This window comes from Gopherus evgoodei, chromosome 11, assembly GCF_007399415.2.
Source record: "Gopherus evgoodei ecotype Sinaloan lineage chromosome 11, rGopEvg1_v1.p, whole genome shotgun sequence".
NCBI lineage: Eukaryota > Metazoa > Chordata > Testudines > Testudinidae > Gopherus > Gopherus evgoodei.
The window spans coordinates 16329773-16344583 of NC_044332.1; the positions used below are offsets into that span (position 1 = coordinate 16329773).

At 50.0% G+C, this 14811-nt stretch overlaps 1 protein-coding gene across 1 annotated transcript in view; it reads left to right on the plus strand.

The window, feature by feature from the left end:
• Positions 1 to 324: 324 nt before the first annotated feature.
• The window catches only part of PTH2R (parathyroid hormone 2 receptor), a 115762-nt gene continuing 101275 nt past the window's right edge, over positions 325 to 14811 (plus strand). The window contains exon 1 of the mRNA XM_030580162.1: positions 325 to 396. Within this exon, the coding sequence (XP_030436022.1) occupies positions 325 to 396 (72 nt within the window). The remainder of the gene's footprint in view (positions 397 to 14811) is intronic.

Below are 14811 nucleotides of genomic sequence, written 5' to 3' on the forward strand. Positions count from 1 at the left end.
CAAACCCAGCCTCAAGCGAACGCCCTCAGGGCAGGATCTGCTCTGGGCTCCCCCTCCCCAGGGCGCATGGGCAGACGCGCCGGGCTGAAGCGGAGCCATGTGCCACTGGCCGCCCGGCTCCCAGAAGGAGAGTGGGGAGCCTGATCTGGGACCCCCCCGAGCCCGCACCGGAGACGAGCTATAAAGTTCCGCGCGGACTTTGCAGCGAAGTGGGAGCAGCTGCCAGGGAAGAGGCAGCCACCCGCCCCGGCTCCGCGGCGTTGCTGCGCCCTGCTTGGACCCCGCGCTCTGGCCGGAGCCGGGCCGGGCCGGGCCGGGCCGGGCATGGCTGCGCAGGGCGTGCGCCTCGCGTTCGGCTGGCTGGCCCTGAGCGCCTGGCTCCTGGCCATGGCACAGGTAAGAACTTCGCCCAGCTGGCCGCCTTGCCCGTTCGCTTGCCCGGTTACCGAGCTGCCTGAAAGCGCCCGCCCTGGCGCTGTGAACATCAGTGCTAAGCGCTGGATGGAAAGCACAAGCGGGGGGATATTGGGTTTCCTGCCGAGAGGTGTTTCTTGAGCAACTGAGGCTGAGATTTCAGAGCCCCCTAATTTCCTGTAAACGTAACGACTCGCGGGGATCCCATAGGCAGCTCGGAAGATCTCCACCAAAAACCTTGATATTTTTTCTCCGCTTCCACTCAAGACTGCATTAGCCACTTGGCCAGGGCACACATCGGGGATGCGTCTAAGCAGAATAAGTTGCTGTCTGGGGTGGCTGTACATTTATACAATACATCTCCGTGGGTTGGTTGGTTTGCTTGTCTTGCTGTTCAAACCAGACATTGAAGAAACTAGCCAATCGGGAGGAGAGAGCTCTTCGTACTTTAAAATCCAGAAAGTTTTTAGCCTCTCAATCCACTTTCACCCGCAGTGTCTCGATCTATCAACGGCAGACAGCTCTGCGGTTGGACTTGTCCATGAGACAGTGGCCGGTTTGAAATCTTTGACATATCTTCCCCTTTTGAGTGAAAAGTAGAATCCGCTAAATAGCCTGGATTCGTTTAGCTAAAAGTTTGTGAATTAATTGCTTTATTGCTGGTATCTTCAGTAACACATAGGGGGCGCTTATTTATAAGCGAAAGGGCAGGCGATTAATCTCACAGGCGGCGGTTTCTGTGCTTTCAGCCGAAATCTGTGCTTCCTAGGTATTCGACGGTGTATAGTATTGTATTGGCAAATGCAAAGAATAATTCCATGCCCTTGAACTGATATAAATTCAGGAGCAAAAGTAGGACTTAAGGAAATAGGAGCATGAGAAATAGGATACTTAAACACTGAATTTAACCAGCAATCCTTCAATGTTACTTGAAAGGACTGTCAACGTGTACAGTACTTTTTCAGGTTCTAATTTGGAATGGGCAGATCTCAATAATACCAAAAAGATTAACAATGGGAAATTTTGCAGTGTGGTCTACTGGACTGAACACAGATTTGAGAGCCAGGAACCCCTGAGTTCTCAAACCTGAGCTCCTATTCTTGCTCTGCAATGTTTGTCTCTGTGGCCTTGGGCAAATCACAAACCTTTCTGCCTCAGTTTTCCCATTGAGAATACTACTGATGCAATGATATAAGAGAATTGAAGATTAGTTAATGGTTCTTACAGTTTTGGGAAAATGTAATATACCATGTAGGTGTTAAATATTGTCACCTGGCACTCAGGTACTGTGGTTCTCGGTACTTGAGAATAGTAAGAAATTAGAAGGATACATACACTAAGACCAAGATATATCTAAAATCTACTTAGAACTGATAAGAAACTCTGTTCTGGGATTTACTTGTGACTATGACAGTGAGTGCTAGCAAGACCCTGATCTACGGTCAGGGGGAGAGAGCACTTGATCAGGTCATTCTGTGGCTATAATTCATTAGTCGATATGTTTCATTTGTGACAGTCATGAGTAAGCCACTAACTGGAATTTCATAGAAATGTAGGGCTGGAAGGAACGCCAGCCCCCTGTGCTGAGGCAGGACTAAGTAAACCTAGACCATCCTTGACAGGTGTTTGTCCAACCTGTTCAAAAAAAACCCTGTGATGGAGATTCCACAACCTCCCTTGTAAGCCTATTCTAGAGCTTAACTACCCGGATAGTTAGAAACTTTTTCTTAATCTCTAACCTAAATCTCCCATGCTGCAGTGCAAGCCTGTGACTTCTTGTCCTACTTCAGAGAGAACACTTGATCAAATGTGTTAAGGGCTGTTATAAAGAGGACAGTGAAGACTATCAGGTCCCCCCACCATCGGTCGTCTTTTTTTCTCAAGATGGTTTCCTGTGTTGTTTTATTATATTTTTATTATCTATATTTACTGTAGTGTCTAAATGTTTTTTAGTTTTTAACCCTGTGTTGGTAAATGTTTTTTTTTCTTTAAGAAACTCTTAATAACACAAGACAGGATATTTACAAGTATAAGTAACAAATGCAACACTCTTTTTTGTTTGTTTGTTTTAAAGTAGCTTTTAATAATAAAGGGGCCTTACAATGGCTTCTTGGTTTTAAAATGTACCTCAGCTGTATCTTTCATAACCTGTTTGTTTGAATTGATTGTATACTTTTAGCTGGCTTTTAAGAAATCTTTAAAGGTCAGTTCAGGAGATATAACTCAAATGGAAGTGCTAGTTCCAGTCACCTCCATCCGGAAAAAAAAAAACGAAGTGAGCGATCAGCTTGTTATCTTATAGCCTGGGTACACTGGTAAATGAAAGAGACAGGGAATTCAGAGACCAGGCATGTATGGCTTGCAGGCAATCCAAACAGTAAGCACAGGCTGGGGATGATTCACTTGTCTTGTGGTGAAGGAAACTCACAACTAACTTTGTCATGAAGCGCAGTAGCCCCTTGGGCAATTGTTAATTTTCTTCCTCCCTTGGGGCCCTATCCTGCAAAGATGCACGTGCTTAATTTTACTACTGTGAGTAATCCCACTGAAATCAATGAGATGCATTACAGTAGTCAAGTTAAGCACGTGCATCAGTGTTTGCCGGATCAGGTCCTTAGTCTTCAGCATCCAGGAGAAGATTGCTGTTTATTTTTCTCTAAAACTAAAAGGAAAAAACTGCCACTAATGTTTTTGTCTCCATTTGTTTCGTTCTATTATTATCAGTAACATTACAGTAGAGACTCGTGGCCCCGGCTAACATGGGGACTCTGTCATACTAGGGGCAGTACCTATCTCTGATAAGAGAAAGTCCTGCTTTGAGATACATACTATTTAAATGGGCGAATCAAACAAAGGACCTCATCTAATCATCACCACCATGTATGCCAGCGGAATACCCACTCCCAAAACATGGAGTGACTTGCTGGATGTCACTGTGGTAGTGCTGAGCATTGAACCTAGGTGCTCTGAGTTACAACCTAGCACCTTAATCACAGGACTATCCTTTCTCCAGGCAGAGGCTGCCTTTGTCTCTCTCAGTATGTCACATTACTATGGTATGTTGCTGTCAAAAGCCTGTGAGAGAGCACAGGCCATTTTAGTATACGCAAACTGCTTTGCAGGTGTATGGCTCTGTAATGGGGGGGTGTAAACCTGAGCCCAGTTAGGCCACTGGGTAGCACCTGGAAGGGTGTCAGGCATAATTAGTGATCAAACCCAGCAGGGGAGGAGCTGGGACTTCATGAAGGACAGAGCAGAAGGAAGGTCAGGGAGGGGACCCAAGTGGGATGTAGCTGGGAGTTTTCTCTCCTGAGCGGGCTGGAGCTGGAGGGCCCTGAAGGTAGGGGTTGTGAAGCCTGGGGCTAGAAGCAGACTGTCCTGAAGCCGGAGGCAGTGAAGCCAAGCAACAGTGACAATAAAGCCTAAGGGAGATGTGGAGTGAGTTTGGGGGACTATGGAGAGGAGCTGCAGGCAGGGATAGTCTGTGGCCACAGCCCCTGAGGAGGGGCAATTCCAGGGAGGAAGCCCCAGGCAATTCCAGGGAGGGGCAATTCCAGGGAGGAAGCCCCAGGAGGCCTCTCTCTGAAATAAGAGCAAGAAAGAATTCTGCAGGCATTAGGCTCAGTCCCAGCAGGAAGCTCTGAGGAAGGTGGGTGTGCAGTGCCGGTGCAACCTATTAGGCGACCAGCACTAAGATTTGGGGGGGTGGCGTTTTCTTCGGTGGTGACCACAGCGGAGGGAGCTGGGGCAGGGGGGCGAGGGGAGGGCCACCTGCAGCAAGTAAGGGGGGGGGCAGCACGCAGGTGCCTAAGCTGATTGGTGCTGCAAGCCTGGGAGGAGGAGAAGTGGAGCAGGGATGGCATGCTCAGGGAGGAGGCAGAACAGGGATGAGCTGGGGTAGGGAGCTGCCGCACGGCTCCCCGGGCCAGGGGGGGAGCTGCCGCAGGCCTTGGGGAGGGGGTGGAGCAGAGGTAAGCTGGGGTGGGGAGCTGCTGCACGGCTCCCTGGGGAGGAGGAGCTGCCGCAGGGGGAGGTGCCTCAGGGTATTCGGGGGGTGAGGAGCTGCGGTGGGGTGGGGCGCCTCAGGGTGGGGGAGGAGCAGGGAGCTGCAGCAGGGCTTGGGAATGGGGGGGGCGCCTCAGGGCGGGGGGGAGCAGGGAGCTGCCGCAGGGCTCGGGGACAGGGGAGGGCGCAAGGTGGAAGTTTCGCCTAGGGGGGAAAACATCCTTGCACCGTCCCAGTGGGTGTGGGACCTGGGGAGAAAGCCAGGAAGCTGAGGAGCTCGGAGAAGTTTGGTAGAGATAGGGAAAAACCTGGGAATGGGCAGTTAAACGGCACAGGCTACAGGAAACGGTGAGTCTTGCCTCCTTGGGCCTGCAAGAAGGCTCAATCTGGGACTAAGACCAAGGGTGTACTGAGATGGCAGGAAATGAGGGGTTCTTGCTGTGGTGAATCTGAGGCAGGGGTTGGTGAAGTACTGGGAGCTGAGTGGGACTAGAAGCATTTAACTGAGATTTCTCTGAACGGTCTGCTATGAAGATCCTGGGTGAGGACCCAGAGCTCTTAGTAAACCCCAGGAAGGGGCTGAGGCAACAGGAACTTTGAGTGGTGTTTTATATGGCCGTGAGACTGGAGTACTCTGAAATGGGGGTGGAAGTAAAACGTGACCTATCTGGAGGCAACCCACCGTAGGACCTGAGCGACTGCTGACAGACAGGAAAGAGCTGCTCCCCGCCCAGCCACAAGGGAGCGTGCCCTGGGTGAGTCCACCCTTCTACAGGCTCCTAAGGCCTGTCTAAAGAAGACGCAGAAGCTAGACTCTTCACTCATTATGAAATTACTGTGTGAGATTTGCAAGTCCTCTCTCTTCCGATAACTGAAATAGGTACAAAATCCCTAGTCGCACCACCACTGGCAAGCCACAATGTTTCCCTGTTCTTTGAAAAGATGCTACGCTACGCGGTGGATGTATTGAGTTACATAGAAGAGGTCAATTGCATCTCGTAGACGCTTCCTATCGACTTTACTGAGGGTTGAGGCCACCTCTGCAGCAGCCAAGAAACTGAGATGAGTTCTGTTGAATTATTTTCCTTTCATCCAATAACTTTGGGCCAGATTGTGAGTTCTTTACTCGCAGTGTTGAGCAGCTACTCCTGCTGATCTCAATGTAACTGCTTTGTGAGTGACTGCTTGCCAATAGAGGAAGTTCACTGATAGGTAGAATGTATATGTGCTACATAAGATACACTTAAACCCTCTTGTGAGAGCTTAAGTGTAATGTAAGTGTGGCATAGGTTTTATGCCTGCCTTCTTCACAGAATGGAGAACTCTCAAACTGACCTTTTGTAGTTCTGTGACAAGATGATCAAGTGTGCTTGGCTCATAAGCCCTGACTCGGTGGGTGCTCTGGGGCTCAAGCACCCACTGAGAAAAATAGGGGGTGCTCAGCACCTCCATGAGCCACTGTGTTGCTGACAATTTCATCCAGAAAGCTACAGTGAAATGCAATGCCTTTACAAGTGAAGACAGCTTGTAGGTGAGTGCAGTGATTTTAATGTACTGTAATTCATGAGAATGTAGTTTATTACTATTTTAATAATAGTTAAATTAGTTATTGAATGTGTGTCCATCATTGGTATCTTAACCAGAGTATGAAAAATGTATAAATATGCTAAAAATAGCCTCCCCCTAAAACTGGTAGTCGCCCACCTCCCTACCTCTCAAACACACACACGTTTTCAAAAGCACCTATGGGCAAAAACAAAAGTCAGCGCCTGTGGTTTGGCCTGATATATTTCATAGAAGTCCACGTTTCTAACTGTTGATGGTTTGTTATCATAAACATTATTTTTGCTGAAAGGCAGTTGCCAGCAGGTTTTCTGAGTGTCATTTTTTTAATTCTTAATATTGTAGACCTATGTGATTTCCTCCACCATCCTCTGTCTCCATAACTCTTCAGAAACAGTTATCGGTGATTTAGCATGTTAGCTCATTTTCTTTGCACTCCAGACTGCAGTGTGATATAAAGGCTCAGACTTTCCAAATACTCCTTTCTCCTCTCTCTTCCTCTCTATGAATAGCTGTTTGCACGAGGTCATCTTACTTTCTGAGTGCTAGACTGTGGTTTGACCTTTACAGAGTCTCTAGGACCCCGATCCTGTGGCTGTTCTCCCATTCTGTGATGCCACCCAGGGTGTGGTTAACTGGTGCAGAGGCATTGGGGTATTTCATGTCCTTTTAGTTCCCTGCAGTGAATGCAGGACAGGCCACAATCTAGCAGTCATGTTCAAAAGCCCCTTATTTATTTTCCCCATTGATCTTGATTGTTTAACAAAGAAAGTGGCATCTTGGCAGTGATTGAGTCATAACAGGTTTCACCTCCTTGCTTGTTAACAGGATGACTTTCCCTTTAATAGTTCTTTTGCCTCAGGTGTTCTGAAGAACCCCCTTATCTCTGGAGCCCCTTTGCTTAGCATTAAATCAGCCTGCTCTTTCATCTTTCCCTTTCTAGTTTATCCATATCCATGATAAGGAAATATCCACTCCACTTTCTTTGTGACTGTCACAGATAGCAAGATAACTTGCATCTTTTTCCTCTGATGTCTCCGGCTCCAGTCATTGGTCAGTTTGTTTCCATCTATCTTTACTGGGCAAAGACTATTTTGAGACTTCTCTACCAGCACTCTGATGTACAAAACATGTTCCTAATGTTATTCTTCCACGTAAGCAAGTTCTTCAGTTGACACAGGGGTGAGTTGCAATCATGAGTGGGCCATGGAGACTGTCCACCCCATTTGTCCATCCTTCTATGAAGATGTGGTCACCACTATGAAAGTTTGGGAGCCCCCACTTTAGGATACTGCTTCGGAACGGTGGCCTATAAATTCTCATTGAGCTATAGAGCCCTTGCTGGTGAATAAAATATTTTGAGAACAAAAGATTAGAGAACTGGGATGTCTGGAAGAAAGGTGTTCCATAAAAGGCGCTTCCTCTTATGACGCGGTCCTTGGAATGAAATAGCTGGAGAGCCGAGAATCTACTTAGCAAGAAAAGCAGTCAGTTTGAGAGGAGCAAAGAAGGATATCCACTGGGACTGCATGTGTTGCTTGGAGATAAGACCAGATCTGTTTCCTCTCTTTATAATTACTTAGCACAGGAGCTCTCTTAATCAGGCAGGTAAGAGTTGGCTATTGAAAGCTGGACATACTATTGGTTGTGGCAGTGGTTTCTTTTAGACCCCCCTTCTACTAGGACATACAAGTTACACTCAAAAGCCAGCACAATTGTGCCAACAATCAATGTGATTTGTTTTGCCAGTGAGCAAAACCAGCAGTAAGTTTCCTTGTCTATATTGGTACCATTGATAAATGAGAGAGGACCACTGCTTCAGCTGGGGAATGTCGGCACAGCTGATTTGAGCGTAGGGAAATTCATTTGTTCTTCTTCGAGTGCTTGCTCATATCCATTCCAGTTAGGTGTGTGCGCGCCACGTGCACATTCGTCGGAAGATTTTTACGCTAGCAACACTCGGTGGGTCGGCTGAGCACCCCCTGGAGTGGTGCCGCTATGGCACCGGATATATACCCCTGCCGACCCAGCCACCCTTCAGTTACTTCTTACCGCCTGTGTCGGTCATTGGAACAGTGGAGCGTGGCTTAGCTGACCTTCACTTCCCTAGCTACTCGTAGTTCTCGTGTATATAGTTACGTAGTTATAATCCTTATATATATATATATTTGTATAGTTATACGTTTTTTCTTTACTAACATAGTTAGTTTACTAACATAATAGTTAGCGGGATTCAGGAAGTAGCCCTTTCCCCGCACCCGGTGCCGGAGCCCATGCCTGGCTCACCGGGTTTTAAAACGGGCTCGGCCTGCCAGAAGCCAGTGCTGACGGGAGATCCGCACGACTCCTGTTTGAAGTGCCTCGAGGAATCACACTTGACAGCTAAGTGCCCCATTTGCAAGTCTTTTAAGCTGAGAACAAAAAGGAGCGGGACTTTCACTTACCCCTCCGCCTTTGGCATCGAGCGATGATCAAGCGGCGGGCAGAAGCGCCTCCTCGGCACCGGACCCCGCCGGTACTGCCAAGGCCTTTCGGCACCGGCCATCGCCGGCACCGAAGTCGACTTGGCACCGCTGCCTCTCTCTCTGAGGTCGAGAAAGCCTACGACTCCTGCTGGTGCCTGACGGCTCCCCGGCACGCGCCGTGGTTGAGCTCCCTGCTCCTGCTGCTTCCGTGCCAACTGCACCGCAGCCAGAGAGCTCGTCTAAGTCAGATCGCCTGTCACCGACACCTGCCGAGGCACCGATGACGTCGGCACCATCGATCCCGGTCCCACGAGGGCCGTCGAATCCGGTGCCTGACCGCTCCCCAGTATGCACGGTGGTTGAGCCTACTGTTCCCTCCACGCTGGAGACATTCCCAACGGCGAGGGATCTCATTTCCGTGACAGAGTCGATGCTGCCTGAACCCCCGGCACCGCCGGTGCGGGTAATACAGTCTGTTGGCAAGCCTCCCTTGATATGACCATCCTCTGTCGTCACAGCAGAGTGGCACTGTTCATGATCACGGTCCCGCAGATGTTCCAGGTCCCGTCGGCACACCCAACACCACTTGCAGTCCCGGTGCTGTTCTCCTCGGTACCAGTCGCACTCTCCGCACCGGTCGGTATCCCATTCGCCGACCCACTACTATCGGCACCGTTCCAACTCCCGGCACCGCTACAGGTACCGTGACTCCCGTAGCCTCTCCCGACCTCGGGCCTCGAGATCTCGGTCGACCTCCCGGCACCACTCTGATTGCAGGTCTGGATCTCGTTCCAGGTACTGGTACGCTTCCCGGTACCGTTCCTTGGTGATGAGTTGGGCAAGGTCTGATAGAGTCAGAGACTGCCCATGCTTTTTTAGCACCTCCGTGGCCATCCAGACACTCATCTGTGTCATCCCACGCGGGCAGATCTTACCGGGTCCTCTACCTTATGGTGCCCTCTAAGGGGTATTACTACTTGTCTGTCCCTCCTCCTCTCTGCTCACTAGTCATTCAGTCCGTTAAGGAGAGGGAATGGCATGGCCAGCAGGCACCAGCCCCGAAATCGAAGGAGGCTAGGCGAATGAACTTACTCGGCCGCCAGGTGTACTCTGCAGAGGCCTTACAGCTCTGGGTGGCAAAGCAACAAGCCTTGCTTAGTCGCTATAATTATAACACTTGGGTGGCGGTAGTTTAATTTATGGAGTTTCTCCCTCGAAACTCCCGCCAAGAGTTCGCTGCCCTCTTGGAGGAAGGGAAAAAGGTGCCCAGAGCGTTGCTCCAGGCCTTGTTGGACGCAGCAGACTCAACAGCCAGGACTCTGGCCTTGGGTGTTGCCATGAGGCACATCTCATGGCTTCAAGTTTCAACCCTCCAGCCGGAGCTGCAGTATGCCATTCAGGACTTACCATTTGATGGTAAAGGCCTCTTCGCGGCAAAGACAGCCCCAGGCTGCAAAGCCTGAAGGACAACAGGGTCCTAGTGCCTCTCCCAGCGTGCATACGCCAGCGACCAAACGCAAGTTTTTCTGTCCCCGGCCATACCGCCATACTCTGTGCCTAGCCAGAGACAGGACTTTGGCAGATGGTGCGGCCGAGATGGTCGCAGACAAACATCAGGACCCTAGAGGGCCAAGGTCAAGGTCCCTCGCAATCACCATTGGGACCAAAGACGAACCTTCCAAGGTGCACCTGAGGCCGGTGTACCAGTCACAGGCCGGGATCACACTCCTACTTTCTCCTGGCGTGGCCCCAGTTAACTTCAGATCGCTGGGTCCTGCGCAGGTGGAGCATGGGTACCACCTCCAATTTGTTCCAACCCTGTCCCCCTTCAGGTACCCCTCTCACGAGCAATTCCTCTTACAAGAGGTGCAGACGCCGATGGACGAAAGGGACAAGGGGTTTTCCTCCCGTTATGCCCTACTCCCCCACTCAAACAGAGGTCTCAAACCTTCATAGACCTGCGAGGACTCAACCAGTTTATGATAAGGTTGAAGTTCCACATGCTATCCCTGGGAACCGTTATCCCGTCCTAGGATCCTAGAGACTGGTATGCCACCCTCGATATGAAGGATGCATACTTTCACATCGCCATCTTCCCTCCGCACAGGAGATACCTCCACTTTCTAGCCAACCGTCAGTACTTCTGGTTTACGGTCCTGCTGTTTGGCCTTTCTACAGCCCCACGGATATTGTCCAAGTGTATGGCCGTAGTCGCTGCCTACCTTCGCCGATGTCGGATATGCGTTTTTCCATATCTGGTCGATTGGCTTATCCGAGGAGACTCTGAGACACAAATCACTCAGCACGTGGGCATCGTCATGGACCTATTCACACGTCTAGGCCTGATGATTACTATAGAGCAATCCACTCTGGTTCCCACGCAGAGGTTGGACTTCCTAGGGGCTATCCTGGTCTCCTACCTAGCCGGAGCCTGCTTACCACAGCCGCGGTTTCAGGCGATGGCAACAATCATCCGAGGTCTGCAGACTTTCCCAACGACCTCGGCTCGCACTTGTCTCGGTCTCCTGGGTCCATGGCTGCCTGCAAGTTTGTAACCAAACACGCCAAGCTCCACCTCCGTCCTCTCCAAGTCTGGCTCACCTCAGCGTACCACCCGGACAGGGACCCAATGGTCATGATAGTCACCGTTCCCTCGAGCACCCTAGGCTCCCTAAAATGGTGGCTAACTCCCTTCCCTAGTGTGGTCAGGGATGCTGTTCCATCCGCCCCAGCCCTCACTGTCCCTGACGACGGACGCATCATGTCTCGGCTGGGGTGCTCACCTCTGTCACCTTCGAGCTTAAGGCCTTTGGTCTTCTCGGGAGCTGGCATTCCACATCAATGCCCAAAAATGAGAGCAGTCCGCCTGGCGTGCCAGGATTCCAGCAGCAGCTGCGAGGCCATGGTGTCTCAGTGTTTACAGCCAACACAACGGCCATGCGCTACATAAACAACCAGGGAGGGACATGGTCCTCCCCCTTTTGTCAGGAGGCCATCCATCTCTGGGACTGTTGCATGGCCCACTCGATGAATCTGGTAGCGTCCTTTCTCCCAGGCGTTCGGAACGCCTTGGCGCTTTGACTCAGCAGGTCTTTCCTGTCTCATGAGTGGTTGCTCTGCCCCGATGTGATGCATTCTGTTTTCCAGAAGTGGAGACTTTTCCTCACATAGACCTGTTCACTTACCGCGAGAGCAGGAAATGCCAGATGTTCTGCTCCTTCCAGGGTCTCTCCTCGGGATCGATCTCGTACGCATTCCTGATGCCGTGGAAGGGCCAACTCCTTTATGCCTTCCCACTGTTCCCACTGGTTCATTAGGTCCTGCTCAAACTCCGCAGGGGCAGAGCGCGCATCATCATGATCGCTCCAGCGTGGTCCAGGCAGCACTGATATACCACATTGCTCGACCTGTCAATAACCAACCCAATTACCCTGCCACTCCACCCAGACCTCATCACTCAGGGCCACGACAGGCTTCATCACCCGGACCTGCAGCCTCTTCGCCTTACGGTGTGGCTGCTGCGTGACTAAACCGGGATGGCAGGAAGCCTTCCACCTGGTCAATGTACCTGGCCGAGTGGAAGCGTTTCTCCTACAAGTGCGAAACGCTCGATCTTATTCCTGCTGAGGTCTCGATCCCCTCTATTTGGCCTACCTCTGGCCTTCAACAGCAGGACCTAGCGGTGTCATCACTGAGGGTACACTTGGCAGCCATCTCTACCTTCCACCCAGGCTAAGGTGGTCGTTCCGTGTTCTCACACTCTGTGTTCGAGGTCCCTCAAGGGCTTGGAGCGCTTACACCCTCAAGTACGCCGCCCAGTCCCAACCTGGGACCTCAACCTAGTTTTAACCAGACTTATGTCTCCCCCATTTGAGCCGTTAGCGACCTGCTCGCTGCTATACCTGTCTTGGAAGACAGCTTTCCTCGTAGCCATTACATCGGCCAGACGAGTCTCCGAGCTCAGGGCTCTTACGGTGGTTCCGCCGTACACTATGTTTCACAAAGACAAGGTGCAGTTACGACCACACTCGGCTTTCCTCCCTAAGGTGGTTTCGGCCTTTCATGTTACCCACACTCAACGCAGTGGGCTCAACAATTGCACTCCCTGGACATCTGTAGAGCGCTCGCATTTATATTGCGCGGACAGAACCATTTTGTAAAATGCCCCAACTCTCTGTCGCAGTAGCAGACAGAAGGAAAGGCCTACCTGTTTCCTCTCAGAGGATCTCATCTTGGGCGATGGCGTGCATCCGCACTTGTTATGATTTGGCTCATATTTCCCTAAGCCACATCACCGTGCATTCTACCAGGGCTCAGGCTTCATCTCCCGCCTTGCTGGCTCGTGTACCTACCCACGAGATCTGTCGTGCAGCTCCATGGTCCTCGGTCCATACATTTGCTTCGCATTATGCTCTGGTTCAACAGTCAAGAGATGCTGTAGCCTCTGGCTCAGCAGTTTTCATTCTGCCACATTTCACTCTGACCCCACCGCCTACATAAGGCTTGGAATCACCTAACTGGAATGGATATGAGCAAGCACTCGAAGAAGAAAAGACGGTTACTCACCTTTGTAACTGTTGTTCTTCGAGATGTGTTGCTCATATCCATTCCAAACCCACCCTCCTTCCCCTCTGTCGGAGTAGCCGGCAAGAAGGAACTGAAGGGTGGCTGGGTCGGCAGGGGTATATATCCAGTGCCATAGCGGCGCCACTCCAGGGGGCACCCAGCCGACCCACCGAGTGTTGCTAGGGTAAAAATCTTCCGACGAACGTGTATGTGGCGCGCGCACACCTAACTGGAATGGATATGAGCAACACATCTCGAAGAACAACAGATACAAAGGTGAGTAACCGTCTTTTTTTTTTTATCAAGTCTTGTGGTGGTATGTGTGGTGTGTGTTATTTTTTTCTTTTTTTTCCTTAAAGCTCCACCTACTGGAATCCTGTGTTTAAGTAAGAATTTCAGCTTCCATTTTTAAAAGTAAACTTCTAGCCCTCATAGGTGTGGAGATATGACCCCTAAAGGTTTAGAATAGAAGGCAAATAAAAATCTCATTATTTTTAAGCCAGTCTCAGGATTTTGTAGGGCCTGGCCCACGATTTTGGGGCACCTGAGGTTGGGAATACTGAGATTTGCATCTGACCCACAGAAATAAATTTAATCTCAGGTTTGAAACTTGTCATAACTCTAGCCAGCATAACTTGTGGCTACATATGTCATGCACAGCACTCTGCAATTGCTAAAAAGGCAGGGAAGCATCTAATGAGGAGACTTCTAACATAGGCCGTCTCTTATCTTGTGGTCTGTCAACTTTTATTTTTTTAACAAGGGCAATGTCTGCATGGAACAAAAATCTTAGAGGCTGCTGCAATAGAATAAGCAAAAGAGCTCCATTCTGTCTGTCTGTGCATTAGCTCTAAGCCGTTATTGGGAACTATTTCACAACTGATGAGGAAAATAGAGGCGCTACTATAGGTGGATGTTGGAAAACTCTATGGAACTTTGCTATATTAAGGCCACTCCCCTCCATTTGACCCTTTTGCTCTGTGTTTTTTTTTCCTTTTATTTCCTAACACTAACTCCCTCATCCTTTCTCTAGATAAATATATTTATAACCGAGTCTTGTTCCTTCATACACAGAGTTCCCACTCACTTCAACAGGAGTGCCACAAGCATAGGAGTATGCCTGGCTGTTGTAGATTGTCAGACTCTTTTAAAGGAGGACTGGGGAGGCTGAAGTGGAAATAATGCCATTTCACATTGGGAGTAGTGTGATTAATGCAGTTGTGAGGATGGCCCCCAGGTTAGAGGTGTGAGTGACAGGCAGGATGTGACAACACCGCCAGCAGTGATCAAGAAAGGAGGCAGGGGGCAGTGCTAGGGGGGAGGGAGTATTCAGAACTCTGTTTTAGCCAGGTTGAACTAGAGCTGATGGCTAGACCAGGTTCAGGCTGACGTTTTACTCTGGCCAGAAAGAGATGGGTCTGAGCAGAGAGGCAGTTATGAGTAGTCAGCATAGGGTGTGTCTATATTGCACTCAGAATTGTGAATGCAGCTCATGTAGGCATAGCCATGCTAAGGTTAACCTAGCTAGGGCAGCTACAAACAGTAATGAAGATGCAGTGGCCTGGGCCCCAGCGCAGGCTAGGAATGCAACTTATATACTCAGAATTCCAAGAGGTCTTAAAAGCCTGCACCACTCAATCTTCACCGCTAATTTTAGCCACACTGACTGGCTTAAAGCTAGCATGAGTATGCATGTGTGAGCTTCAGTCACACCTTTGATTGCAGTGTAGATGTTCCAGTAAAGATGCTAGCTGGATTTGTGGATGAGATTGCTCAGAGATAAGGGAGAAGAGAAAGG